The 27,188-nt window shown below is 50.6% G+C and overlaps 1 protein-coding gene across 5 annotated transcripts in view; it reads left to right on the forward strand.

Annotated features, from left to right (window-relative positions):
* The window catches only part of LOC121279188 (zinc finger protein 521), a 547,824-nt gene that overhangs the window by 18,082 nt on the left and 502,554 nt on the right, over positions 1–27,188 (forward strand). For all 5 annotated transcript variants that reach the window (XM_041190196.1, XM_041190191.1, XM_041190194.1 and 2 more), the window contains exon 2: positions 2,027–2,086. Coding sequence is in view for 4 of the 5 variants with exons in the window: in XM_041190191.1 (XP_041046125.1) it covers positions 2,027–2,086 (60 nt within the window). In the remaining variant the exon portion in view is untranslated. The remainder of the gene's footprint in view (positions 1–2,026; positions 2,087–27,188) is intronic.

Consider the following 27,188-nt stretch of genomic DNA (forward strand, 5'->3'; position numbering starts at 1 on the left):
GTGGAGGGAATGTGCTGCATTGTGCTGGGCAGGTGGGGAGTTGGGGGGGGGGGTGTGTTGTGGTGGGGAGTTGAGGGGGTGGGTGTATGGTGTGGGGAGTTGGGGGGGTGGGTGTGTGGTGTGGGGAGTTGAGGGGGTGGGTGTATGGTGTGGGGAGTTGGGGGGGTGGGTGTGTGGTGTGGGGAGTTGGGGGGGTGGGTGTGTGGTGTGGGGAGTTGGGGGGGGTGGGTGTGTGGTGTGGGGAGTTGGGGGGGTGGGTGTGTGGTGTGGGGAGTTGGGGGGGTGGGTGTGTGGTGTGGGGAGTTGGGGGGGTGGGTGTGTGGTGTGGGGAGTTGGGGGGTGGGTGTGTGGTGTGGGGAGTTGGGGGGGTGGGTGTGTGGTGTGGGGAGTTGGGGGGGTGGGTGTGTGGTGTGGGGAGTTGGGGGGGTGGGTGTGTGGTGTGGGGAGTTGGGGGGGTGGGTGTGTGGTGTGGGGAGTTGGGGGGGTGGGTGTGTGGTGTGGGAGTTGGGGGGGTGGGTGTGTGGTGTGGGGAGTTGGGGGGGTGGGTGTGTGGTGTGGGGAGTTGGGGGGGTGGGTGTGTGGTGTGGGGAGTTGGGGGGGTGGGTGTGTGGTGTGGGGAGTTGGGGGGGTGGGTGTGTGGTGTGGGGAGTTGGGGGGGTGGGTGTGTGGTGTGGGGAGTTGGGGGGGTGGGTGTGTGGTGTGGGGAGTTGGGGGGGTGGGTGTGTGGTGTGGGGAGTTGGGGGGGTGGGTGTGTGGTGTGGGGAGTTGGGGGGGTGGGTGTGTGGTGTGGGGAGTTGGGGGGGTGGGTGTGTGGTGTGGGGAGTCGGGGGGGTGGGTGTGTGGTGTGGGGAGTCGGGGGGGTGGGTGTGTGGTGTGGGGAGTCGGGGGGGTGGGTGTGTGGTGTGGGGAGTCGGGGGGGTGGGTGTGTGGTGTGGGGAGTCGGGGGGGTGGGTGTGTGGTGTGGGGAGTCGGGGGGGTGGGTGTGTGGTGTGGGGAGTCGGGGGGGTGGGTGTGTGGTGTGGGGAGTCGGGGGGGTGGGTGTGTGGTGTGGGGAGTCGGGGGGGTGGGTGTGTGGTGTGGGGAGTCGGGGGGGTGGGTGTGTGGTGTGGGGAGTCGGGGGGGTGGGTGTGTGGTGTGGGGAGTCGGGGGGGTGGGTGTGTGGTGTGGGGAGTCGGGGGGGGGTGGGTGTGTGGTGTGGGGAGTCGGGGGGGGTGGGTGTGTGGTGTGGGGAGTCGGGGGGGTGGGTGTGTGGTGTGGGGAGTCGGGGGGGTGGGTGTGTGGTGTGGGGAGTCGGGGGGGTGGGTGTGTGGTGTGGGGAGTCGGGGGGGTGTGGCGTGTGGTGTGGGGAGTCGGGGGGGTGTGGCGTGTGGTGTGGGGAGTCGGGGGGGTGTGGCGTGTGGTGTGGGGAGTCGGGGGGGTGTGGCGTGTGGTGTGGGGAGTCGGGGGGGTGTGGCGTGGGGAGTCGAGGGGGTGTGGCGTGGGGAGTCGAGGGGGGTGGGTGGGTGTGTGGCGTGGGGAGTCGAGGGGGGTGGGTGGGTGTGTGGCGTGGGGAGTCGAGGGGGGTGGGTGGGTGTGTGGCGTGGGGAGTCGAGGGGGGTGGGTGGGTGTGTGGCGTGGGGAGTCGAGGGGGGTGGGTGGGTGTGTGGCGTGGGGAGTCGAGGGGTGGAGGTGACCTTTCAACATGAGTGAAGGAGACATGATTAATAAGTGAGGAAAGATCCTGTTTTGTCCACTGAAAAATCTTTCACTGGTGCAAATGCCACAGCCGTTGGTAGAGAGATGGGTGAATTTTGGTTCTTTGACTGTAACCCTGTTATGTACCAGAATGGAGTTTTTACAACTGCTGCCCAGTTGTCAGTGCAAGCCCCAGACCTCGCCTTTGCCTAACCATGCCTTGTTGTCCCTGTTACCATTAGCATTGCTTGGTATCGATGTGAAAATAGACGATGTATCTAGAAGCAGACTGGTGAGGTTTGTCTCTCGGACTTTGAGTAACAGTTCTCTATTTCTCCTCTTCCTCCTGCAGTAGAAGAAAATGAGGCTGAAGACTTGCATCCGACTGTGGGCCAGGCGAGCGTTCAGAGTGGTATGTTTAAGTCTCTAATTAGTCGCCATTTATCACCAGAATTAGATCTGGCGAGTTTTGAGGTGACCCGTGCTGGTAGTGACGCTGTGAAGAATCTGCTCGTTTCATTAAATGGCAGAATTCAGAGAGCGCTGACAGACAGTTTATACACTCACCTCCATAAGTTAAAAGCTCAGGCAATTTAAGAAATCACACAATGAAAATATCTTTGCTAGTGAGATTTTTTTTTCGAGCAGAATCCTTTGGATAATAAGCGGGAGAATCAGCAGCCAGTAATTACTGAAGAGAGGTCTGAGACACTATTCTGTCTCGTCAGTATATCTTTGTTTTTTTTTTAAAAAAAAGTGAAGGTGGCAATGAATTAACAAGAATGGCATCTCCATCTGTCAGTGTGTCTGTATGTGTGTCTGTACCTGAGACTGAGAAGAGCTGTAATATCTCACCTACACTGATGAAATCTGCTGCTGTGTTAAACTGGGTCTAAAATTAACTTGTTACTGAGGTGGCAAGATGTTTAAACAGATATTTATCGAAACAGTTCTGTTGAAGAAGTCATCTGTGCAGGAGAACTTAGCTATGGGAAGAGAAGGACGGTTGGGGGTGGGCGGGAGGGTGGGGTGGGGGGGGGGGTGGTGGGTGTGTTTTACAGGGCGGAAGGAGGCCATTCGATCCATCGTGCCTGCGCCAGCCCTTTGAAAGAGCTATCCAATTAGTCCCGCTCCCCTATTCCTTCCCCAATAACCTGCAGTTTTTTTTTATCGCTTTTCAAGCACTTATCCAACTCCCCTTTTTGATAGATACTGTTGAAATTGCTTCTTCTACCCTTTCAACTTGCTGCGTTTAATTTTCATCTCTCCCCCCCCACCCCCCCCTTGGATTTTGTTTTACCACTTATCTTAAATCTTTGTCCTTTGCTTATTGACTCTCCTGCAGTGAACAAAAGTAAATAGGAAGAGCCTGTCTTAAACCCTTCAAGATTCTGAACAGACGGTTCCTACCCCTAGGTTGTGCCGACTATGTGTGGAGATTGTCAGCTCAGTGCTGTACGCCTACTTTTCGTATGAAGTGCTGGATCCCACCGGATTCCTGCTGGACTGGCAGGGAACTCCCCTCACTCTTAAATTTCCCCTGCGCTTTGTAACACCTCCGGGGCTGCTGCCGAGCATCGCCTCGACGGAGGCACCCTCACTCGGGAAATACCGAATTCTGAAGGAATCGGCCGCTCGACTGTTCAACAGAATTATGCAAAAAGTGCCGTGCAGACACAGGCCTTTCGGCCCAGCTGCTCCGTACTGGCATCTATTGCTCTACACACGAGCCTCCTCGGCCCCTCACTTCATCTCGACCTATCAGCGTACCCTTTTATTCCTTTCTCCCTATTTTACTTATCCAGACTGTGCTTAAATGGATCCGTGCTATTGCCCCCACCAATCTGACAGCAGGTTTAACATTTTCACCACTCTCTCTCTAGGTAAAAAGAGTGTGAGAGTTACACTGTAAGCTCTCAGCCACATCCATTAAGACCATAAGACATAGGATCAGAAATTAGGCCATTCGGCCCATCGAGTCTGCTCCGCCATTCAATCATGGCTGATAAGTTTCTCAACCCCATTCTCCCGCCTTCTCCCCGTAACCTTTGATCCCCTTACCAATCAAGAACCTATCTATCTCGGTCTTAAATACACTCAATGACCTGGCCTCCACAGCCTTCTGTGGCAATGAATTCCATAGATTCACCACTCTCTGGCTAAAGAAGTTTCTCCTCACCTCTGTTCTAAAAGGTCTTCCCTTTACTCTGAGGCTGTGCCCTCGGGTCCTAGTCTCTCCTACTAATGGAAACATCTTCCCCACGTCCACTCTATCCGGGCCTTTCAGTATTCTGTAAGTTTCAATCAGATCCCCCCCCCCCCATCCTTCTAAACTCCATCGAGTATAGACCCAGAGTCCTCAAACATTAATCCTGTCGAACCACTGACCTTGTGGTCGCTTACATTCAGAGATTGATTCCCCTACGTCCAAAAGGGGAAGATGGCGTTGACAGGGTAGATAAAAACTATTTCCTCTGGCGAGGGGGGAAGTCCAGACCAAGGGGGCGGAACCTTAAAACTCGAGCCAGGCCATTCAGGGGTGACGGTCAGGTTAGCACCTCCTCATACAGAGAAGGGGAGTGGAAATCTGGAACACACTCTCCTGGCAATTAAAGCTGTTGAGTCTGGGGGAGTCGACTGAAAATGTCCGAACTGAGATTGATTTCTGTTGGGTAAGTGGATCAAGGGTGATGGAACCAAGGGAGGTAAATGGAGTTAAGATACAGATCAGCCATGGTTTAAGTGCTCGAGGGGCTGAATACCCACCCCCCTCCCTTTGTTCCTGTGTTTCCAGTGGCTTCTTAACTGCCGCACAGTTGAACCAAGTCACCTCCGTCCCCTCACAGACACACACATCGCCCGCCTGCCATTGGTAGTTGGGATCACTAAGAGACTGCGGAGGTCCTCCCATGTCAGGGGATGCCTGTAGGCCCAGCTATTTGACGTGGCCACTTAACGATGAAAACAAAGTGTCATCGGTGCCAAATTGGAAAGAGGAAAAACAAAAAAATAATATATGTATATAAAAAGTAAAAAAAAAAATTCCAGTACAGGAAAAGGAGAAAACTATTCCAACAGGTTTCCTGTTGAAAGGGGGTGTCTGCTGCTGCTACTGCTGGTGCTGGTAACTTTGCTTTTCTTAATTCCCAACTGCAATGGTGTTGTTTATGTGGCCAGCTCAGCTGCCAGATCAAAAAAAAGTAAGGAAGATAACTGCAGCCCCCAAAGGGACCCACCCACTGTGTTGGGATGGACACTCGACTTTTGTTGGGAGTTCCCGAAGGATTCCTGCCTACGCACAAATTTCTTTTGTACACAGCCCATCGCAGCCCTCGTGTTTATCAGCCAAGCTGTAAATGAGAACAGAACCACAGGCAAGCTCAGCGATCACAAAAGAGTCGCAGAAGTGAATCACAGAGTGGCCTCCTTCTGTGCTGTAGCCATTTGGCCCATTGTGTCCGTGCTGGCTCTCTGCAACTTGCCTAGTCCCGTTTCCCCCTGCGCCCTTTTCCCTGGGGCCCTGCAAACTCTGTCTTCTGACAATTGTCCAGATTCCTTCCGGACTGTGTCCAGACCCCTCGTGATTTTGAACCCCATTGACCAAATCTCCTCTTAATCTGACCATAGAACCATAGAAAAGTTACGGTGCAGAAAAAGGCCCTTCAGCCCATCACCTCTGCCCCAGGTCATTCCTTCCTTACTCTGCTCCAAGGATAATAGTCCCAGCTCTGCCAATCTGTCCACGTAGCTGGAATCCCTCATCCCTTCATCCACCATTCTTGTGAAAACATTTTTTTAAGAGTGCTCGAACCGTGTGTGTTTTCAAACAAGGCAAAACACAATCTTTACTAATCAAGGACTGGGGAAAATAGGAGGAAATTGAAACCCTTGATAGTAAAGATTTGTGTTTTTCCTTGTTTAAAAATGCACATCTTTAAAAAATGTTTTCACCAGAATGGTGGATGAAGGGATGAGGGATTGTGTGGCGGAGGCGAAGGTACGTTTTGGTTCAGAGGTGCCAGCGGCTAGTTCTGATGAACTGACTGTCCTGGAGCCGTGTCTCTCTGACAATGGGTTTTGCTTGACCACAGTGACGTCCTTGTGAGTAGGCTGGACAGGCCTGGCTGATTGTTGTCACCACCTCCCTCAGTCCTCTTGCCCTGTGGGGCACAGCATTATTTAAATCCCTCTTGCAGCTAACTTGGCACAAACGTAGGATCAAACCTGGGTCCATCCTCCCCCTCTAAGACACAATTACATAATAGTTACACAACAGGAACAGGCCACTTGGCCCATTTGGACGGTGCTAGTGTTTATTCTCCTCACGAGCCTCCTCCCAGCCTGCTTTGCGACATCCTTTGGTTCCTTTCTCCCTTGTGTGTTTATCCAGCTTCCCCCTTAAATACATCTGTATTATTCACCTCAATTACTCCCTGTGGTAGTGAGTTCCACATTCTCATCAATCTCTCTGGGTAAAGGAGTTGCTTCTGAATTCCCGATTGGATTTATTAGTGACTGTCTTACATCGATGGCCCCTAGTTCTGGTTTGACTCACAAGTGGAAACATCTCTACGTCTCACCGAACAAATCCTTTTCATCATTTTAAAGATCTACCAGGTAACCCCTTGGCTTTCTCTAAAGAAAAGAAATCCGGCCTGTTTAATCTCTTCAGTGCGTTTTCTGATGGTGGGGAATGTTGAAACAGATTCCACCCCCCCCCCCCCCCCCACCTTACGTTATCCAGGTTAGGCTCCCAAGTTGTTTGTCCCCAAACCCTAAATATTCTGCATCAAACCTCTGTGAAACGAACCCAGTCAGGTGGAGAGGAATGGCATCATGTGAGTGGTGAAAGAACCATTTTGCACTCACTAGCTGAAAGCTGACTTTGTTTAAGTGCTACAAGAGCATCTGGCAATGCCAATGCTCGGAGGCTTATTTATCAGCCTTGGGAGACTTTTCGAAGGCTGCATCAGTGTGAAGGGAAATACCTCAATCTTGGCCTGTCATAGAAAAATCAGCACCACTGTAAGGCCCACCAAAAATGGATAACAATCGGTTTATTATATAAAACAGTTATTTGTAATTTGCAAGCACTTACAAAGTACAGACCTTATTTTTGACAGTTATAACCTCTCCAATCTGGTTTGATCCCTTGTAAATCATCTTTGCGCTTTCTCTAGTGTCTCCATATTTTTTTTATGTGATCCGGAGACTGGAACTCTTGAGTTTGGCATAACTAAGTTTCTGTACAAGCTTTATGTAACTTCACTGCTTTTTGAAATTGTATTCTTTTTCAAATTGTGCTCTCTGGGTTTACTGGTCTAGTTTGCTTCTGGTTCAAACTGCGGGGGCACTGAACATAATTTTCCAACCCTCCTTAGATTCAGGGTTGGTGCCAGAGCACTGGGAGAATTGCAAATGTCACACCCTTGTTCAGATAAAAGAAAAGAGCGTCAAGGTAACCCCAGTAACTACAGGCCAGTCAGTTTAACCTCGGTGGTGGGGAAGGTTTCAGAAAGTTCAACCAGGACAAAATTATCAGTCACCTAACATGAGATTTATTCAAGGAAAGCCTGCATGGACAAGTTAGAAGGAAGGTGTGTTTAACTAACTTGAGTTTTTTTTAATGAGGTAACAGAGAGTTGATGAAGGTAATGTGGTTGATGTGGTGTACGTGGACTTCCAAAAGATATTTGATAAAGGGCCAATGAATAAACTTGCCAGGAAAGTTGAAACATTCAGTAACAGCGTGGATGTGAAGTTGGCTAAAAGACAGGAAATGGAGCAGTGGCGATCGGTTAGTTTTCAGACAGGATGAAGGTATATGGTGGGGGCTCTCCAGGGGCTCAGTATTAGGACCACTGCTTTTCTTGATCTATATGAGTGATCTAGACTTGGGGGTATGGTGTACATTTTCAAAACTTGGAAGTATTGTGAACTGAGAGGAGGATAGTGTAGAAATTCGAAAGGGCAAACACAGGCTGGTGGGATGGACAGACATGAGGCAGATGAAGTTGTGTGGAGAAGTGTGAGGTGATTCGTTTTGTTAGGATGAATGGCCTTCTTCTGTGCTGTTAACGATTTTATGATTCTGTATGATTGCTCAGCTAGAGTATCCAGTGTAAAAGTTTGAAGTCAGCTAAGCTTTTTGGTTGGCAGGTTGTGTTTGTTCTTGTGGTTTATGTTGGAGCTGCTGCACATTGGTAGCCATTTTAGATCAGGCATTATCGATTTTTTTAAAAAAAATTCTCGTCTTGTGTTTTCAAATCACTCCGTGGCCTTGCCCCTCCCTATTGCTAATCTCTCCTCCTGCCCCACAACCCTCCCAGATCTCTGCACTCCCCTAGTTCTGGCCTTGTGAACATCCCCAATTATAATGGAAACAGAATTACCTGGAAAAACTCAGCAGGTCTGGCAGCATCGGCGGAGAGGAACAAAGTTGACGTTTCGAGTCCTCATGACCCTTCAACAGAACTGAGTAAAAACAGGAGAGGGGTGAAATATAAGCTGGTTTAAGTTGGGGGGGGGTTGCTGAGTGGAGAGAAGTGGCGGGGGCGGGGGGGCGGGGTTGGTGGTTGTAGGGACAAGCAAGCAGTGATAGGAGCAGATAATCAAAAGATGTCATTATCCCAATTATAATGGCTCCATCGTTGGTGGCCATGCCTTCAACTGTCTGGCCCCCCAAGTTCTGGAACTTGCCCCGCCCTATCCCCAGACCTCTGCACCTATCTCTTCCCCCTTGAAGTCCGTCCATAAAGCCTCCCACCTTGGCTAAGCTTTTTTTGGTCACCCGTGCTAATATTATGTGGGCTCATGGTCAAATTTAGCTTGATAAATAACACAATTTTCCACATTTGAAGGCGCTGAATAACATTAGCTGGTATTGTCCCTCAGCAGTTTGGAATATAGGTGTGCCTTACATCCTGGGGTAAGCCTGGCGTCAAAATCCACCTCTATGCAAGCGACCTAGTTGAGTTCACTGTTGTCGCTGTGCCAATATCAGGCGAGTCCAGGCCCTGTTTAAAAAGTGGATCTGTGATTGAGCTGATTAAAAACATTGCTAACCTTCCAGGTATTTTTGTGTTAAAGTTTTGGGTTTCTGTGTTACGGTACTGAATGTGAAATATGGGAACTTTGTAATGGTTGGAATCCAGCAAGTCAGATGTTATCACCATCAAGCCCAGTGAATGGACTGTGCTTGGATGTTCAAACCTCAAGCATTAGCCAAATATATTCTTGTTAATAATAATAAAAAAAAATGTCAATGGAGGGATTCCATGCTGCACTCTCAACCTGAGACAGAGGAAGATTAAGGGCTCTGAATGAAGCCTTGACTTTGACCCACTGATTTTGCAATGGTCTGAATAACCGAACTAACAGTGCAGACGTGGAAAAGTGCAAATGCCAGAACAACAACACAAGATGTTGGAAAACCACACACACAAAATTGTCCCACACCCGAAAAGGAATGAAAATGTAATATTCGAATTTGACCTGCCCAGTTTTGGCCCTTTAGTCACTGATTTTTCACGTTCCCAAATATTTCACTCTTTCTCTTCAAGTTGAGTTGAGGGATTATTGGGGTAAATTTGGGCTGTACTCAGAGGATGAAAAGGTTTTCACTCCTCTAGCGCCTTTTTACGTCCTGAGAACATCCCAAAGTGCTTCACAGCCAAAGAAGCGCTGTGGGAAAGTCGGAAATGTGGCTGCCAATTTGTGCACAATAAGGTTCCATAAGCAGCAAGGCCAAAGTAACCAGAGCATTGGTCATTTTAGTGATGGTTGATTGAGGGATAAATATTGGCCAGAGCGCTGTTGATAACTTGCCCTGCTCTTCTTGCTGCCTTGGGGTCTTTTATACCCACCTAAGAGGGAAGATCATTAATGTCCTATCCCAAAGACAGCACTTCCAATAGTGCAGCACTCCCCCAGTGAGAGTGCTGGCCATGGTGCCATACCTGACACTGTTGAATGAGATTGTGTGAGGTTCCATCATGCTTTTTGGTCGGACATTCAGTGTTAACAATCTTCTTAAATAAAAACCTCTCTGCTCCTTCCTTCTCTCTTGTCCCTCTCCCCCCCTCTCTCACTCTCTCGTCATCTTCCCTTCTCTCTCCCTTGCCTCTTTGCTCCCCCTCCCTCGCCTCCTTCCCTGTCCCTCTGTCTCTCTCGCCGCCTTCTCTCTCTCACCTCCTTCCCCCTCTCTCGCCGCCTTCTCTCTTTCTGCCTCCCACAGAGTGCAGAAGAGGCCCTTCGGCCCATTGAGTATGCACTGACACTTGAGAAACACCTGACCTACCTACCTAATCCCATTTACAAACACTTGGCCCATAGCCTTGAGTGTTATGATGTGTCAAGTGCTCATCCAGGTACTTTTTAAAGGATGTGAGGCAACCCGCCTCCACCACCCTCCCAGGCAGCGCATTCCAGACCGTCACCACCCTCTGGGTAAAATAGTTTTTCCTCACATCCCCCCTAAACCTCCTGCCCCTCACCTTGAACTTATGCCCCCTTGTGACTGACCCTTCAACTAAGGGGAACAGCTGCTCCCTATCCACCCTGTCCATGCCCCTCATAATCTTGTACACCTCGATCAGGTCATCCCTCAGTCTTCTCTGCTCCAACGAAACCAACCCAGGTCTATCCAACCTCTCTTCATAACTGAAATGTTTCATTCCAGGCAACATCCTGGTGAATCTCCTCTGCACCCCCTCCAGTGCAATCACATCCTTCCTATAATGTGGCGACCAGAACTGCACACAGTACTCCAGCTGTGGCCTCACCAAGATTCTATACAACTCCAACATGACCTCCCTACTTTTGTAATCTGTGCTTCGATTGATAAAGGCAAGTGTCCCATATGCCTTTTTCACCACCCCACTAACATGCTCCTCCGCCTTCAGAGATCTATGGACTCCTCAGAACTTCCTAGTGCCATGCCATTCATTGAATACTTCCTTGTCAAATTACTCCTTCCAAAGTGTATCACTAACCACCCGGCCAATCTTTTTGTCATCCGCAAACTTACTAATCCTACCCCCCACATAGTCATCTATGTCGTTTTTATAAATGACAAATAATAGGGGACCCAGCACAGATCCCTGTGGTACGCCACTAGACACTGGCTTCCAGTCACTAAAGCATCCTTCTGTCATCACCCTCTGTCTCCTACAGCTAAGCCAATTTTGAATCCACCTTATCAAATTACCTTGTATCCCATGTGCATTTGCCTCCTTTATAAGTCTCCCATGTGGGACCTTGTCAAAGGCTTTGCTGAAATCCATATAAACTACATCAACTGTGGTACCCTCATCTACACACCTGGTCACCTCCTCAACAAATTCAATCAAATTTGTTAGGCATGACCTCCCTCTGACAAAGCCATGCTGACTATCCCTGATCAAACCTTGTCTGTCCAAGTGGAGATAGATTCTCTCCTTCAGAATTTTCTCCAATAGTTTCCCTACCACTGACGTGAGACTCACTGGCCTGTAGCTCTCTGGCTTCTCTCTATAACCCTTCTTAAATAGCGGAACCACATTAGCTGTTCTCCAGTCCTCTGGCACCTCCCCCGTAGCCAGAGAGGAATTAAAAATTTGGGTCAGAGCCCCTGCGATCTCCTCCCTTGCCTCCCTCAGCAGTCTGGGATACAAATCATCCAGACCTGGAGATTTCTCCACTTTTAAGCCTGCCAACACCTCCAATACCTTGTCACTCCCTATATCAATTTGCTTAAGAACCTTACAGTCTCTCTCCCCAAGTTCAATACCTTCATCCTCAGTCTCTTGGGTGAAGACGGATGTGAAATATTCATTCAACACTCTACCGATGTCCTCTGGCTCCACCCATAGATTGCCCCCTTGGTCCCGAATGGGCCCTACTCTTTCCCTGGTTATCCTCTTCCCATTGATAAACTTATAGAATGTATTTGGGATTTTCCCCTTTTACCAGCCAGAGCTTTCTCATATCCCCTCTTTGCTCTCCCAATTGCTTTCTTAACCTCCCCCCTGCACTTTCTGTACTCTACTAACACCTCTGCCGATTTGTTTCCCATGTACCTGCTAAAAGCCTCTTTTCCTTCTCATCATAATCTGAACATCTCTGGTCATCCATGGTTCTCTGGGCTTGTTGCTCCTTCCTATCACCCCAGAGGGAACATGTTGAGCCAGTACCCTCCCCGTTTCCTTTTTGAACACCCCCCACTGTTCCTCTGTAGATTACCCCATAATTAACTGTTCCCAGTCTACCTTGGCCAGATCCTGACTTATTTTACTAAAATCCACTCTTTCCCCCAATCCAAAACATTTTTTTGCAACTTGTCGATTTCTTTGTCCATAAGAAACTTAATTTGTGCCATGTTGTGGTTGCTATTGCTAACACCGCCTTCTCTCTCTCTTTCGCCTGCATTCCCTCCCTTCCTCCTTCCCTCCCTCCCTCCCTCCCTCTCTCTCTCTCGCCCGCATTCTCTCTCTCTCTTGCCCGCATTCTCTCTCTCTTTCGCCCACCTTCTCTCTCTCTCTTTCGCCCGCCTTCTCTCTCTCTCTCTCTTTCGCCCGCCTTCTCTCTCTCTCTTTCGCCCGCCTTCTCTCTCTCTCTCTCTTTCGCCCGCCTTCTCTCTCTCTCTCTTTCGCCCGCCTTCTCTCTCTCTCTCTTTCGCCCGCCTTCTCTCTCTCTCTCTTTCGCCCGCCTTCTCTCTCTCTCTCTTTCGCCCGCCTTCTCTCTCTCTCTCTTTCGCCCGCCTTCTCTCTCTCTCTCTTTCGCCCGCCTTCTCTCTCTCTCTTTCGCCCGCCTTCTCTCTCTCTCTCTTTCGCCCGCCTTCTCTCTCTCTCTCTTTCGCCCGCCTTCTCTCTCTCTCTCTTTCGCCCGCCTTCTCTCTCTCTCTCTCTTTCGCCCGCCTTCTCTCTCTCTCTCTCTTTCGCCCGCCTTCTCTCTCTCTCTCTTTCGCCCGCCTTCTCTCTCTCTCTCTTTCGCCCGCCTTCTCTCTCTCTCTCTTTCGCCCGCCTTCTCTCTCTCTCTCTTTCGCCCGCCTTCTCTCTCTCTCTCTTTCGCCCGCCTTCTCTCTCTCTCTCTTTCGCCCGCCTTCTCTCTCTCTCTCTCTTTCGCCCGCCTTCTCTCTCTCTCTCTCTTTCGCCCGCCTTCTCTCTCTCTCTCTCTTTCGCCCGCCTTCTCTCTCTCTCTCTCTTTCGCCCGCCTTCTCTCTCTCTCTCTCTTTCGCCCGCCTTCTCTCTCTCTCTCTCTTTCGCCCGCCTTCTCTCTCTCTCTCTTTCGCCCGCCTTCTCTCTCTCTCTCTTTCGCCCGCCTTCTCTCTCTCTCTCTTTCGCCCGCCTTCTCTCTCTCTCTCTTTCGCCCGCCTTCTCTCTCTCTCTCTTTCGCCCGCCTTCTCTCTCTCTCTCTTTCGCCCGCCTTCTCTCTCTCTCTCTTTCGCCCGCCTTCTCTCTCTCTCTCTTTCGCCCGCCTTCTCTCTCTCTCTCTTTCGCCCGCCTTCTCTCTCTCTCTCTTTCGCCCGCCTTCTCTCTCTCTCTCTTTCGCCCGCCTTCTCTCTCTCTCTCTTTCGCCCGCCTTCTCTCTCTCTCTCTTTCGCCCGCCTTCTCTCTCTCTCTCTTTCGCCCGCCTTCTCTCTCTCTCTCTTTCGCCCGCCTTCTCTCTCTCTCTCTTTCGCCCGCCTTCTCTCTCTCTCTCTTTCGCCCGCCTTCTCTCTCTCTCTCTTTCGCCCGCCTTCTCTCTCTCTCTCTTTCGCCCGCCTTCTCTCTCTCTCTCTTTCGCCCGCCTTCTCTCTCTCTCTCTTTCGCCCGCCTTCTCTCTCTCTCTCTTTCGCCCGCCTTCTCTCTCTCTCTCTTTCGCCCGCCTTCTCTCTCTCTCTCTTTCGCCCGCCTTCTCTCTCTCTCTCTTTCGCCCGCCTTCTCTCTCTCTCTCTTTCGCCCGCCTTCTCTCTCTCTCTCTTTCGCCCGCCTTCTCTCTCTCTCTCTTTCGCCCGCCTTCTCTCTCTCTCTCTTTCGCCCGCCTTCTCTCTCTCTCTCTTTCGCCCGCCTTCTCTCTCTCTCTCTCTTTCGCCCGCCTTCTCTCTCTCTCTCTCTTTCGCCCGCCTTCTCTCTCTCTCTCTCTTTCGCCCGCCTTCTCTCTCTCTCTCTCTTTCGCCCGCCTTCTCTCTCTCTCTCTCTTTCGCCCGCCTTCTCTCTCTCTCTCTTTCGCCCGCCTTCTCTCTCTCTCTCTCTTTCGCCCGCCTTCTCTCTCTCTCTCTTTCGCCCGCCTTCTCTCTCTCTCTCTTTCGCCCGCCTTCTCTCTCTCTCTCTTTCGCCCGCCTTCTCTCTCTCTCTCTTTCGCCCGCCTTCTCTCTCTCTCTCTTTCGCCCGCCTTCTCTCTCTCTCTCTTTCGCCCGCCTTCTCTCTCTCTCTCTTTCGCCCGCCTTCTCTCTCTCTCTCTTTCGCCCGCCTTCTCTCTCTCTCTCTCTTTCGCCCGCCTTCTCTCTCTCTCTCTTTCGCCCGCCTTCTCTCTCTCTCTCTTTCGCCCGCCTTCTCTCTCTCTCTCTTTCGCCCGCCTTCTCTCTCTCTCTCTTTCGCCCGCCTTCTCTCTCTCTCTCTTTCGCCCGCCTTCTCTCTCTCTCTCTCTTTCGCCCGCCTTCTCTCTCTCTCTCTTTCGCCCGCCTTCTCTCTCTCTCTCTTTCGCCCGCCTTCTCTCTCTCTCTCTTTCGCCCGCCTTCTCTCTCTCTCTCTTTCGCCCGCCTTCTCTCTCTCTCTCTTTCGCCCGCCTTCTCTCTCTCTCTCTTTCGCCCGCCTTCTCTCTCTCTCTCTTTCGCCCGCCTTCTCTCTCTCTCTCTTTCGCCCGCCTTCTCTCTCTCTCTCTCTTTCGCCCGCCTTCTCTCTCTCTCTCTTTCGCCCGCCTTCTCTCTCTCTCTCTTTCGCCCGCCTTCTCTCTCTCTCTCTTTCGCCCGCCTTCTCTCTCTCTCTCTTTCGCCCGCCTTCTCTCTCTCTCTCTTTCGCCCGCCTTCTCTCTCTCTCTCTTTCGCCCGCCTTCTCTCTCTCTCTCTTTCGCCCGCCTTCTCTCTCTCTCTCTTTCGCCCGCCTTCTCTCTCTCTCTCTTTCGCCCGCCTTCTCTCTCTCTCTCTTTCGCCCGCCTTCTCTCTCTCTCTCTTTCGCCCGCCTTCTCTCTCTCTCTCTTTCGCCCGCCTTCTCTCTCTCTCTCTTTCGCCCGCCTTCTCTCTCTCTCTCTTTCGCCCGCCTTCTCTCTCTCTCTCTTTCGCCCGCCTTCTCTCTCTCTCTCTTTCGCCCGCCTTCTCTCTCTCTCTCTTTCGCCCGCCTTCTCTCTCTCTCTCTTTCGCCCGCCTTCTCTCTCTCTCTCTTTCGCCCGCCTTCTCTCTCTCTCTCTTTCGCCCGCCTTCTCTCTCTCTCTCTTTCGCCCGCCTTCTCTCTCTCTCTCTTTCGCCCGCCTTCTCTCTCTCTCTCTTTCGCCCGCCTTCTCTCTCTCTCTCTTTCGCCCGCCTTCTCTCTCTCTCTCTTTCGCCCGCCTTCTCTCTCTCTCTCTTTCGCCCGCCTTCTCTCTCTCTCTCTTTCGCCCGCCTTCTCTCTCTCTCTCTTTCGCCCGCCTTCTCTCTCTCTCTCTTTCGCCCGCCTTCTCTCTCTCTCTCTTTCGCCCGCCTTCTCTCTCTCTCTCTTTCGCCCGCCTTCTCTCTCTCTCTCTTTCGCCCGCCTTCTCTCTCTCTCTCTCTTTCGCCCGCCTTCTCTCTCTCTCTCTCTTTCGCCCGCCTTCTCTCTCTCTCTCTTTCGCCCGCCTTCTCTCTCTCTCTCTCTTTCGCCCGCCTTCTCTCTCTCTCTCTCTTTCGCCCGCCTTCTCTCTCTCTCTCTTTCGCCCGCCTTCTCTCTCTCTCTCTCTTTCGCCCGCCTTCTCTCTCTCTCTCTCTTTCGCCCGCCTTCTCTCTCTCTCTCTTTCGCCCGCCTTCTCTCTCTCTCTCTTTCGCCCGCCTTCTCTCTCTCTCTCTCTTTCGCCCGCCTTCTCTCTCTCTCTCTTTCGCCCGCCTTCTCTCTCTCTCTCTTTCGCCCGCCTTCTCTCTCTCTCTCTTTCGCCCGCCTTCTCTCTCTCTCTCTTTCGCCCGCCTTCTCTCTCTCTCTCTTTCGCCCGCCTTCTCTCTCTCTCTCTTTCGCCCGCCTTCTCTCTCTCTCTCTTTCGCCCGCCTTCTCTCTCTCTCTCTTTCGCCCGCCTTCTCTCTCTCTCTCTTTCGCCCGCCTTCTCTCTCTCTCTCTTTCGCCCGCCTTCTCTCTCTCTCTCTTTCGCCCGCCTTCTCTCTCTCTCTCTTTCGCCCGCCTTCTCTCTCTCTCTCTTTCGCCCGCCTTCTCTCTCTCTCTCTTTCGCCCGCCTTCTCTCTCTCTCTCTTTCGCCCGCCTTCTCTCTCTCTCTCTTTCGCCCGCCTTCTCTCTCTCTCTCTTTCGCCCGCCTTCTCTCTCTCTCTCTTTCGCCCGCCTTCTCTCTCTCTCTCTTTCGCCCGCCTTCTCTCTCTCTCTCTTTCGCCCGCCTTCTCTCTCTCTCTCTTTCGCCCGCCTTCTCTCTCTCTCTCTTTCGCCCGCCTTCTCTCTCTCTCTCTTTCGCCCGCCTTCTCTCTCTCTCTCTTTCGCCCGCCTTCTCTCTCTCTCTCTTTCGCCCGCCTTCTCTCTCTCTCTCTTTCGCCCGCCTTCTCTCTCTCTCTCTTTCGCCCGCCTTCTCTCTCTCTCTCTTTCGCCCGCCTTCTCTCTCTCTCTCTTTTGCCCGCCTTCTCTCTCTCTCTCTTTCGCCCGCCTTCTCTCTCTCTCTCTTTCGCCCGCCTTCTCTCTCTCTCTCTTTCGCCCGCCTTCTCTCTCTCTCTCTCTTTCGCCCGCCTTCTCTCTCTCTCTCTCTTTCGCCCGCCTTCTCTCTCTCTCTCTCTCTTTCGCCCGCCTTCTCTCTCTCTCTCTCTTTCGCCCGCCTTCTCTCTCTCTCTCTCTTTCGCCCGCCTTCTCTCTCTCTCTCTCTCTTTCGCCCGCCTTCTCTCTCTCTCTCTCTCTTTCGCCCGCCTTCTCTCTCTCTCTCTTTCGCCCGCCTTCTCTCTCTCTCTCTTTCGCCCGCCTTCTCTCTCTCTCTCTCTTTCGCCCGCCTTCTCTCTCTCTCTCTCTCTTTCGCCCGCCTTCTCTCTCTCTCTCTCTCTCTTTCGCCCGCCTTCTCTCTCTCTCTCTCTCTTTCGCCCGCCTTCTCTCTCTCTCTCTTTCGCCCGCCTTCTCTCTCTCTCTCTCTTTCGCCCGCCTTCTCTCTCTCTCTCTCTCTTTCGCCCGCCTTCTCTCTCTCTCTCTCTCTTTCGCCCGCCTTCTCTCTCTCTCTCTCTCTTTCGCCCGCCTTCTCTCTCTCTCTCTCTCTTTCGCCCGCCTTCTCTCTCTCTCTCTCTCTTTCGCCCGCCTTCTCTCTCTCTCTCTCTTTCGCCCGCCTTCTCTCTCTCTCTCTCTCTTTCGCCCGCCTTCTCTCTCTCTCTCTCTCTTTCGCCCGCCTTCTCTCTCTCTCTCTCTCTTTCGCCCGCCTTCTCTCTCTCTCTCTCTCTTTCGCCCGCCTTCTCTCTCTCTCTCTCTCTTTCGCCCGCCTTCTCTCTCTCTCTCTCTCTTTCGCCCGCCTTCTCTCTCTCTCTTTCGCCCGCCTTCTCTCTCTCTCTTTCGCCCGCCTTCTCTCTCTCTCTCTCTCTCTTTCGCCCGCCTTCTCTCTCTCTCTCTCTCTTTCGCCCGCCTTCTCTCTCTCTCTCTCTCTTTCGCCCGCCTTCTCTCTCTCTCTCTCTCTTTCGCCCGCCTTCTCTCTCTCTCTCTCTTTCGCCCGCCTTCTCTCTCTCTCTCTCTCTTTCGCCCGCCTTCTCTCTCTCTCTCTCTCTTTCGCCCGCCTTCTCTCTCTCTCTCTCTCTTTCGCCCGCCTTCTCTCTCTCTCTCTCTCTTTCGCCCGCCTTCTCTCTCTCTCTCTCTCTTTCGCCCGCCTTCTCTCTCTCTCTCTCTCTTTCGCCCGCCTTCTCTCTCTCTCTCTCTCTTTCGCCCGCCTTCTCTCTCTCTCTCTCTCTTTCGCCCGCCTTCTCTCTCTCTCTCTCTCTCTTTCGCCCGCCTTCTCTCTCTCTCTCTCTTTCGCCCGCCTTCTCTCTCTCTCTCTCTTTCGCCCGCCTTCTCTCTCTCTCTCTCTCTTTCGCCCGCCTTCTCTCTCTCTCTCTCTTTCGCCCGCCTTCTCTCTCTCTCTCTCTCTCTTTCGCCCGCCTTCTCTCTCTCTCTCTCTCTCTTTCGCCCGCCTTCTCTCTCTCTCTCTCTTTCGCCCGCCTTCTCTCTCTCTCTCTCTCTTTCGCCCGCCTTCTCTCTCTCTCTCTCTCTCTTTCGCCCGCCTTCTCTCTCTCTCTCTCTCTCTTTCGCCCGCCTTCTCTCTCTCTCTCTCTCTCTCTCTTTCGCCCGCCTTCTCTCTCTCTCTCTCTCTCTCTCTCTTTCGCCCGCCTTCTCTCTCTCTCTCTCTCTCTTTCGCCCGCCTTCTCTCTCTCTCTCTCTCTCTTTCGCCCGCCTCCTCTCGCTCTCTCTCTTTCGCCCGCCTCCTCTCGCTCTCTCGCCCTCCCTCGCCCGTCTCCTCCCGCTCTCTCGCCCTCCCTCGCCCGCCTCCTCCCGCTCTCTCGCCCTCCCTCGCCCGCCTCCTCCCGCTCTCTCTCCCTCTCCCTCTCTCGCCCGCCTCCTCCCGCTCTCTCTCCCTCTCCCTCTCTCGCCCGCCTCCTCTCGCTGTCTCTCCCTCTCTCTGTGGGGAGAGACTTGGCCACTTGTTCTAGCAGTGAATTGTTCAAGGCCATGTTGGAAACGCCTCCTTCTGGTGCTGTGACCATTCTCGACACACTTGCACTTTGTTGCTTCCGGGATAGCAGAGGGCCGAAGGGTCTGTGTGCATATCAAACAAGATAAATATTCACCACACTTCTCAATTATATCATCAACTGTGGCTGGACAGGCTGCCCTTCCCCGATCAATCATCATTCAGTGCAATGAAATAAACTACTGCAACTGTTTATGCCTTGTCAGTTTGAGAGTGGGTTCGAGGGGTGATGGATTTCAACTTGTGGCTTGTCCTTCAGCTGCCCAGGGCTGTCCTCTGGGCAGCCCAATGGTGTATTCCGCAAGTGAGATTTCTTTCAAACTGGGATGCAGTTGATGCCAGAATATGATTCATATTGAGAGTGTAAGGACACATCTGTGCACCAACATTCTACTGGGTGCTCAGGAAATAACTGCAGCTGCAATTCAGATAGGCTGGTTCCCCCTTTTCCAAACCTTTTAATAGAAAATAATACTTGGCGATATGAGAAAAGACCTTGGCCAGCCTTTACAAGTCAGTTCCTCCTTTGTTAAATGTTATTATACAGTAATTATTTCAGTGCAGAAAGGTGCATGGTTATTGTGGGCTAATTGGCCATCGTCAAGCCCCCTTCAAAATCTGCGAGGGGTCTGGACTGAATAGCTAGAGGGAGATTGTTCCTGTTGGTGAAAGGGTCAGGAGCCAGAGGTCACCACTTTTAAGGTCATTGGCCAAAGAACCGGAGGCGGCATGAGTAATATCTTTACCGCAGCGAGTGGTCAGGATCTGTAAAGCGCTGCCTGAGGGTGTGGTGGAAGCAGATTCAATCCTGGATTTCAAGAGGGAAATAGATAAGCACCTGAAAGGGGGGGGATAAAATGCACAGCTACAGGGAAAAGGCAGGGGAGTTGGGTGTAGCTAAATTGGTCTTTTAGAGAAATGGCACAGGCTCACTGGGATGAATGGCCTCTTTCTGTGCTGGGACCATTATTATTGGACAATGCCTCTGCTTTTGCATTCACTTGAGGTGCCATTAGCAATATAGGATTTACTACGGCATGACTTTTTTGATTTGGCCTTTGGGTGTGGATGTCTCTGGCTGGGCCAGTATTTGTTTCTCATCCCTAGTTGCCCTTGAGAAGGTGGTGGTGAGCTGCCTTCTTGAACCGCTGCAGTCCACATGGTGTAGGTACACCCACAGTGCTGTTAGGGAGGGAGCTCCAGGATTTTGACCCAGCGACAGTGAAGGAACAGCGATATATTTCCAAGTCAGGCTGGTGAGTGACTTGGAGGGGAACTTCCAGGTGGTGGTGTTCCCCATGTACCTGCTGCCCTTGTCCTTCTAGATGGTTGTGGGTTTGGAAGGTGCTGTCAAAGGAGCCTTGCTGAGCTGCTGTTACTGGCTAAATGGCAGAATTCTTGCCTTTTGAATCAAGCAACAATGCTATATATTTATTATCAGGAGGTTGTGGGATTGTTGCTTTCCGGCAGAGGTCTGATGTGCAGAATGGCCTCGTTTTGCATTGCACTGGCCTGTGGTTCTCTTCTTGAGAGATTGACATGCATAAAATTATGACTTAAATGGGGCTTAAAGCGGGAACTTTATTTGGCAGTGGCCTAATGTAACATCACTCGCTTGGCAACCAAGTCCTTATAGATGGCAGCTGCTCAACATGACGAAAGATTAAGTGCCCCACCTGATGACTGTGGAATTAGTGATGGATGAAGTAATAGCTGGTATAATCTTTACTCACTGATTCTAGATGTTGAACGGTGTCGTGATCATTGCCTGGAATGTAATTTCAACCCTTCCACAGTTTCCTGTCTGGGTGACTTGAAAGGAAAGCAGTTCTGGTCTCCATCTTACAACAGAAAAGTTATAGAGGGCCTGGAGACTGTACAAAACTAAAAATATTTATGAGGGAAGCATTTATAAGGATGATACTAGAAAAGGAGGTGATCATTATAAGGCAAAACTGAAAGGCTTCTAGAAAAGAGAAGATTGAGCAGATGACCTGACAGAAGTTGTGTTAAATTTATGAAGAGGTTTGATTAGGTATAGAGAAGTTGTTTCCACTGGCGGGTGAGACCCAAGCCAAATGGGTCACCAGCAAATATGATGGGGAATTCAGGAGAAACTTTTTTACTTTTTAACCAGCTGTATAAATACTGTGGCTACGAGAGCAGGTCAGAGGCTGGGAATCCTGCGGCGAGTAACTCACCTCCTGACTCCCCAAAGCCTGTCCACCATCTACAAGGCACAAGTCAGGAGTGTGATGGAATACTCCCCACTCGCCTGGATGAATGCAGCTCCCACAACACTCAAGAAGCTTAACACCATCCAGGACAAAGCAGCCCTCTTGACTGGCACCACATTCACCAGCTTAAGTTGAATGAAATGCCTGAGGTAGAGGCTGCGGGTAAGGGTGGTGTGTCCCTCAAGGTGTCGACGCTGTCACTGACTAAAGTCACCAAGAAGTGGAGGAAATCTCACAAGCAGAGCTATTCCACTTGCGTGTCCAGGGTGCTGACCGCGGTCCACCCTTCCACCAGGATCTTGTCCAAGGTGACGAATGTCATGAACCCCTTCATCGTCGACATTTCCGAGGCCTCGCAGTTCATTCACTGCAACAAGCGCCCGCCCACGCCATCTCAGCCAGGGAGATCCAGAGCGCCTCATGCTGCCGGGGAGCTGGCCAAACACCCCGCCTCTGAGGGCATGAAAGTGGTCACGAAATACACCAACTCCATTTAGGCCAATCATACTAATGAATAAAAAAATACACTACTTTAAAGAATCTCTCCCTCCACCACTGACACACAGTAGCAGCAGTGTGTGTACCGTCTACAAGATGCACTGCAGGAACTCACCAAGGCTCCTTAGACAGCACCTTCCAAACCCACGACTGCTACCATCCAGGAGGCCAAGGGCAGCAGATAGATGGGAACACCACCACCTGGAGGTTCCCCTCCAAGTCACTCACCGTCCTGACTTGGAAATATATCGGCCGTTCCTTCACTGTCGCTGGGTCAAAATCCTGGAACTCCCTCCCTAACAGCACTGTGGGTGTACCTACACCACACGGACTGCAGCGGTTCAAGAAGGCAGCTCACCACCACCTTCTCAAGGGCACCTAAGGATGGGCAATAAATGCTGGTCCAGCCAGCGAAGCCCACGTCCTGTGAATGCATAAGAATGCAGATACTGTAGAGCTGAGAATGTGGAACTCCCTATCACAGGGAGTGGTTGAGGTGGATGGTATAAATGTATTTAAGGGGGAAAGCTGGATGAACACACGGAGGAGAAAGGAACAGAAAGGTATGGTGATGGGGCGAGGTGAAGTAGGGTGGGAGAAGGCTCATGTGGAATTTAACCACAAGCATGGACCAGCCTGCTTCCGTGCTGTATGTTCGATGTAGTTCTAGGAGATTTGACAGACCTTTTAAATATTAGGTGTCGTTACTCATTTACTGTACGGTGGATCCCACATCCTGTACAACGCAGGAGTGTAATCGGATAATGCTGGTGGCAACTAGCCGTTGATAAGCCTGATGCTCACTCAGTGTTGGAGCTCAGGGCCTTATGAGAAAGGAGAAGGGGCAGGCTGTGTGAGCCCCCTGCCATGAGCCCCCCCCGGGCAGCTCACAGGTGAAGTGTAGTTATTGGCTGCCCTCTGGTATGTCCTGGGGAAGGGGCAGGGTGCTGAGAGCTGGAGTGGGCTTTGCAAATGCTGGGGAGCCAGGAGGGTGGGGGTGCTCCCGGTTAAGGAGCGCCAGTCTGGTCAGGTCACACTGAGGAGGTGCGAGCTCATGGGGGAGACAGCGGTGTAGTGGTAGCTTCACTGAACTTGTAACCCAGAAGCCCAGGCTAATGTTCTGAGGACTCAGGTTCAGATCCCACCGTGACAGCTGGTAGATTTTTAAAATCTGGGATACATGGATTATGAAGCGATTGTCGATTGTTGTAAAAACCCATCTGGGTCACTAATGTCCTTTAGGGAGGGAAATCTGCCATCCTTACCTGTTCTGGCCTACATGTAACTCCAGACCCACTGCAATGTGGTTGACTCTAAACTATCCTCTGGAGGAGGAGATGGTGGAGTGGTATTGTCACTGGATTAGAGACCCAAGGTAATGCTCTGGGGACCCGGGGTGGAATCCCGCCACAGCAGATGGATCAAATAAAAAAAAAATCTGGAATTAAAAGTCTAATTGTCGATTGTTGTAAAAACCCATCTGGCTCATTAATGCCCTTGAGGGAAGGAAATCTGCTTTCCATTACCTACATGTGACTCCAGACCCACAGCAATGTGGTTGACTCTTAAATGCCCTCTGAACACAGCAATTATGGATGGGCAACAGATGCTGGACTAGCCAGTGACACTCATGCCCAAAGAAGTCAGAGGTTGGGAATCCCATGGTGAGTAACCTGTCTCCTGACTCCCCAAAGCCTGTCCACCATCTACAAGGCACAAGTCAGGAGTGTGATGGAATACTCCCCACTTGCCTGGATGAGTGCAGCTCCCACAACACTCAAGAAGCTCGACACCATCCAGGGCAAAGCAGCCCCATTTGATTGGCACCCTATCCACAAACATTCATTCTTCCCACCACTGACACACAGTAGCAGCAGTGTGAACCATCTACAAAATGCACTGCAGGAATTCACCAAGGCACCATAGACAGCACCTTCCAAACCTATGACCACTACCATCTAGAAGGGCAAGGGTAGCAGACACATGGGAACACCACTACCTCCAAACCACTCACCATCCTGACTTGGAAATATATCGCCGTTCCTTCACTGTCGCTGGGTCAAAATCCTGGAACTCCCTCCCTAACAGCACGGTGGGTGTACCTACACCACACGGACTGCAGCGGCTCAAGAAGGCAGTTCACCACCACCTCAAGGGGCAATTAGGGATGAAGAATAAATGCTGGCCCAGCCAGCGCATCCCTTGAAACTAGAGTGGCAGGGGGGGTTGGGAACCTGAGTGGGGAGACACAAGAGAAGGAAACAAAGATAGAAGTGAAAGACAGAACAGTAAAAAGCAAAAGTGGAAGGCAGAGGAAATGAGAGCTAGCAGCAAATAGGGCCATAGTACAAAAACAATGTTAAAAATACAAATCTAAAGGCACTATCTGAGAGCAAGGAGCATTCACAATAAGGTGGGCGAATTAACAGTACAAATGGGTATGATATTATTGTAAGTATGGAGACGTGGCAGCAGTGACCAAGGCTTGGAACTGAATATCCAAGGGCACTCGATATTGAGGAAAGTCAGGCAAAAAAAGGCAGGTGGGGCGGCATTGGTAGTAAAGGATGACGAGTGCCATGCTGAAAAAGGATATTGTCTCAGAAAGTCGAGATATAGAATCAGTCTAGGTGGATCTGAGAAGCAACAAGGGGCAGAAAGCTTGCGAGGAACGTACAGAAGCTTTTACTGTCCGCTTTAAGTATGTGTTATAGACTTGATTTCCAGACAGGTTTCTCATAAGAAACAGTGAACTTTATTTACAGGGCTGGAGCAGCAGTTACATGATTCCATCAAGATCCACAACTAGACACAAAACTCCAACCCTAATGTTCCCCGCGCTTAGGGCTGCAACGTTCACACTGTCACGTGATACTACACAGTACAATAAATCTTAAAGCTACAGTCACTTCCACAACGGTAGAATTTGTAATAGAGAACAAGGAAACGGCAGAGCAATTAAACAACTACTTTAGCTCTGTCTTCGAGGAGGAGGATGCAAAGAGCCCCAAGGCCTGCATCATGCTTTGGAGTCTATCCCAGAGTCTTCACTAATATGGCGCATGCCGCACATCCAGTACCGACCAGTTGTGTGCACAAACATCAGTCATGTCCAGGCCTCTAGGTTCTATCCAGTAGCATTGCCACTGTGCTACCCAGTGAGTTAACTGTTGGTTAAGGGGAGGGTTTGGCTTTACTCTGATGTCTGCCAGAGTTAAACACCCACAGTTTAAACTTGTACATGAAGAGTAGATTCTCAGAAGGAGCAACTGCGTTCATTAAACTCTGCTTCTGTATTCTAACTTTCCGTTGACTCATTACTCCCATGGTGCTCACTGACCTACACTGGCCTCTAGCCTGGCAATGGCTCCAGTTTGAACTTCTCTTCCTTGCCTTCCAACCCCTCCATGGCCTCATCCCCTCCCTATCTCTGTAACCTCCTCCAACGCCTCAATCCTCAGGGATCTCCACACTCCTCCAGTTCTAGCCTCTTGCACACCATTGGTTTCCAGTTGCCTGGGCTTTGAGCTGTAGATATCCCTCCCAAGCCTCTCCACCTCCCATCTCTCCTCCTTGAAGAATCTCCTTAAAGTGGATATCTTTGACCAAGGTTCTGGTCACCCGTCCTAATATCTCCCTATGTGGCTCGGTGTCAAATTTTCTTTCACAATTGCTCCTTTGAAGTGTCTTGAGATATTGTCAGTGCTGATAACAGTTAGCCCATCTTCCAGAGATATGGAGTGAGGGGATGGGGGGGAAGAAACTGCAACCAGTTAGGGTTGAGCTCTGTTCATTTACTGTTGAACTAATGAGGTGTCAAGCTTTCCAAATCGGATACCATATACACCAGACTTTTAAACCAATATATACGATGGTAGCGCATTCCCACTGGTTAACTCCCGGCCTCTATTCCATTCATATCTTTTATGAAGAGCGTTGATGTGATTTCCCTCGTCAGTCAGCTATGTGGAAGACTTCACAACTCTTCTTAAACAACTAAGCCTCTTCAAAACTCTCCAGAAACGTGTCCATGTAATTGTTGGTGTTGAAATAGTAAGGAAGGACAGACTTACATTTCTATTGTGCCATTCATGGCCTTGAGACATAAACACATTACAGCTGGTGAAGTACTTTTGGAAGTGTAGCCACTGTTGTAATGTAGGGAATGCCACAGCCAATTTGTGCACAGCAAGACCTCACAAACAGCAATGTGATAATGACCAGACAATTTTTTTTATTACTGTGATGTTGACCAGAACACCAGGGATAACTTCCCCCTCGCTTTTTGAGAAAGTGCCATGGGATCTTTTTTATCCACCAGAGAGGTATGATAGGGTCTCAGTTTAACACCTTATCTGAAAGATGGTACCTCCAACAGTGCAGCACTCCCTCCGTACTACACTGGGAGTATCAGCCTAGATTTTGTGCTTTTGCACAATGGGATTGGTTTACTTTTGTGGGTTAATAATGTATCATTATAGCAAGTAGCTGTAGCATAAATAGTGTGGCTTGAAAGATGCTACCTGAAAGGGTGGTGAAAGGTTCAATAGCATCTTTCAATCAGGAATTGGATAAGTAGTTGAAAAAGAAAAAATTGGAAAGGTCATTGGGGAATAGCAGGGGAGTAGGAATAATTGATCGCTTTTTCAAAGATCCAGCATGGGAACGATGGGCTGAATGGCCTTCCTCAGTGCTGCGTCATTCTATGTTGACGCTACCAAGGCTGCCATTTTTGACGAGGTGCCCCATTGATGTAAGCAATGGCTTCCTGCCTGTTTGCAATCTTGTGCAATTTTCACCGTACTAACAGCGGGACATTATAGATTCCCCGTTATGATGCCCATTCCAGTTGAAGCATTGAACTTGAGGTGGGAAGTGGATGCAGTTACATTTGTGGATCGACTCCCTATGTAAAAGGGGGAAATAAAGCATTTGGTAGGGTAGGATCCTCTGGGTGGGGTGGGGGTAGTGCTACTGGGGGAAAGCCAGAAGCCAGGGTGAAACCTTAACATTAGAACAGTGCTGTGAGTGATGTCAGCGAATGTGTCTTCACACACGACTAGTGGAAATCTGGAATTCCTTTTCCTCGCATTCCCCATCCCCCGTTGCAATTGAGTGGGTCAATTGAAAATTTCAAAACTGAGATTGATAGGTTTTTGTTGAGTGAGTAGGCGGACTTATAACACAGATCAGTAATGATCGGATTGAATGTTAAAACAGGCTTGAGGTGCTGAATGGACTCCTCCTGTTCCTATGTTCCCATTTTTAAAACTCAAACATGAAAATGTTCAAAGAGACAGTATTAAAAACAGCAATTTGTTTTTTATTGCCTCTAATTTTCCTCCTGGGTTTTGCTCCCAGCAGTGACCTGGAATTTAATCTTTACTTCTTGAAGACTCTAGGACAATCTTGTAGGGTTGGTAATGCTTGTTAAGTGGCTTTCACTGTGCTAGGCATCAGCCCACGCCTGAGCTTGTGATTGTACTGTCGAAGTGAATGTGTTTCCCGGTAATAAGAGTTTTGGAGCCAAAGTGGGTAGTGTTATAATCCATGGAGCCAGTTGTTGAAGGATGATACTGGAGCCAGTACTCAGTCTTATCTTTATTGAGTCTTATTTATTTACAGAGTGAAACATTACAAGCATATACCTCCTAACTCAGCTACACCACAATTTCAGTGATGATTTCTTTAATATTATCTTCAAAGCGATGTTTGAAATTGGATTTATTGTAGGTCAGTACATCTTGTATGCCTTTGAGCTTAGACCTCTGTGTAGGTGTAATAGATGCCCATGTCGCAACACCATGGACTGCTTCATATTGCGGCCGACAGAGAAGACTATCTTTTCCCTGTTTATGTTTGTGGTTCGCGTGCCCCTTTTCTTGAGCCTAATGGAAATCTATAACCTCAACTGGAAGAAGCTGCGTAAGGGGAGCGACCAGCCAACAGCCCCCAGATCTCAAGCAGAAGCTG

Source organism: Carcharodon carcharias, chromosome 6 (genome assembly GCF_017639515.1).
Source record: "Carcharodon carcharias isolate sCarCar2 chromosome 6, sCarCar2.pri, whole genome shotgun sequence".
NCBI classification, from domain to species: domain Eukaryota; kingdom Metazoa; phylum Chordata; class Chondrichthyes; order Lamniformes; family Lamnidae; genus Carcharodon; species Carcharodon carcharias.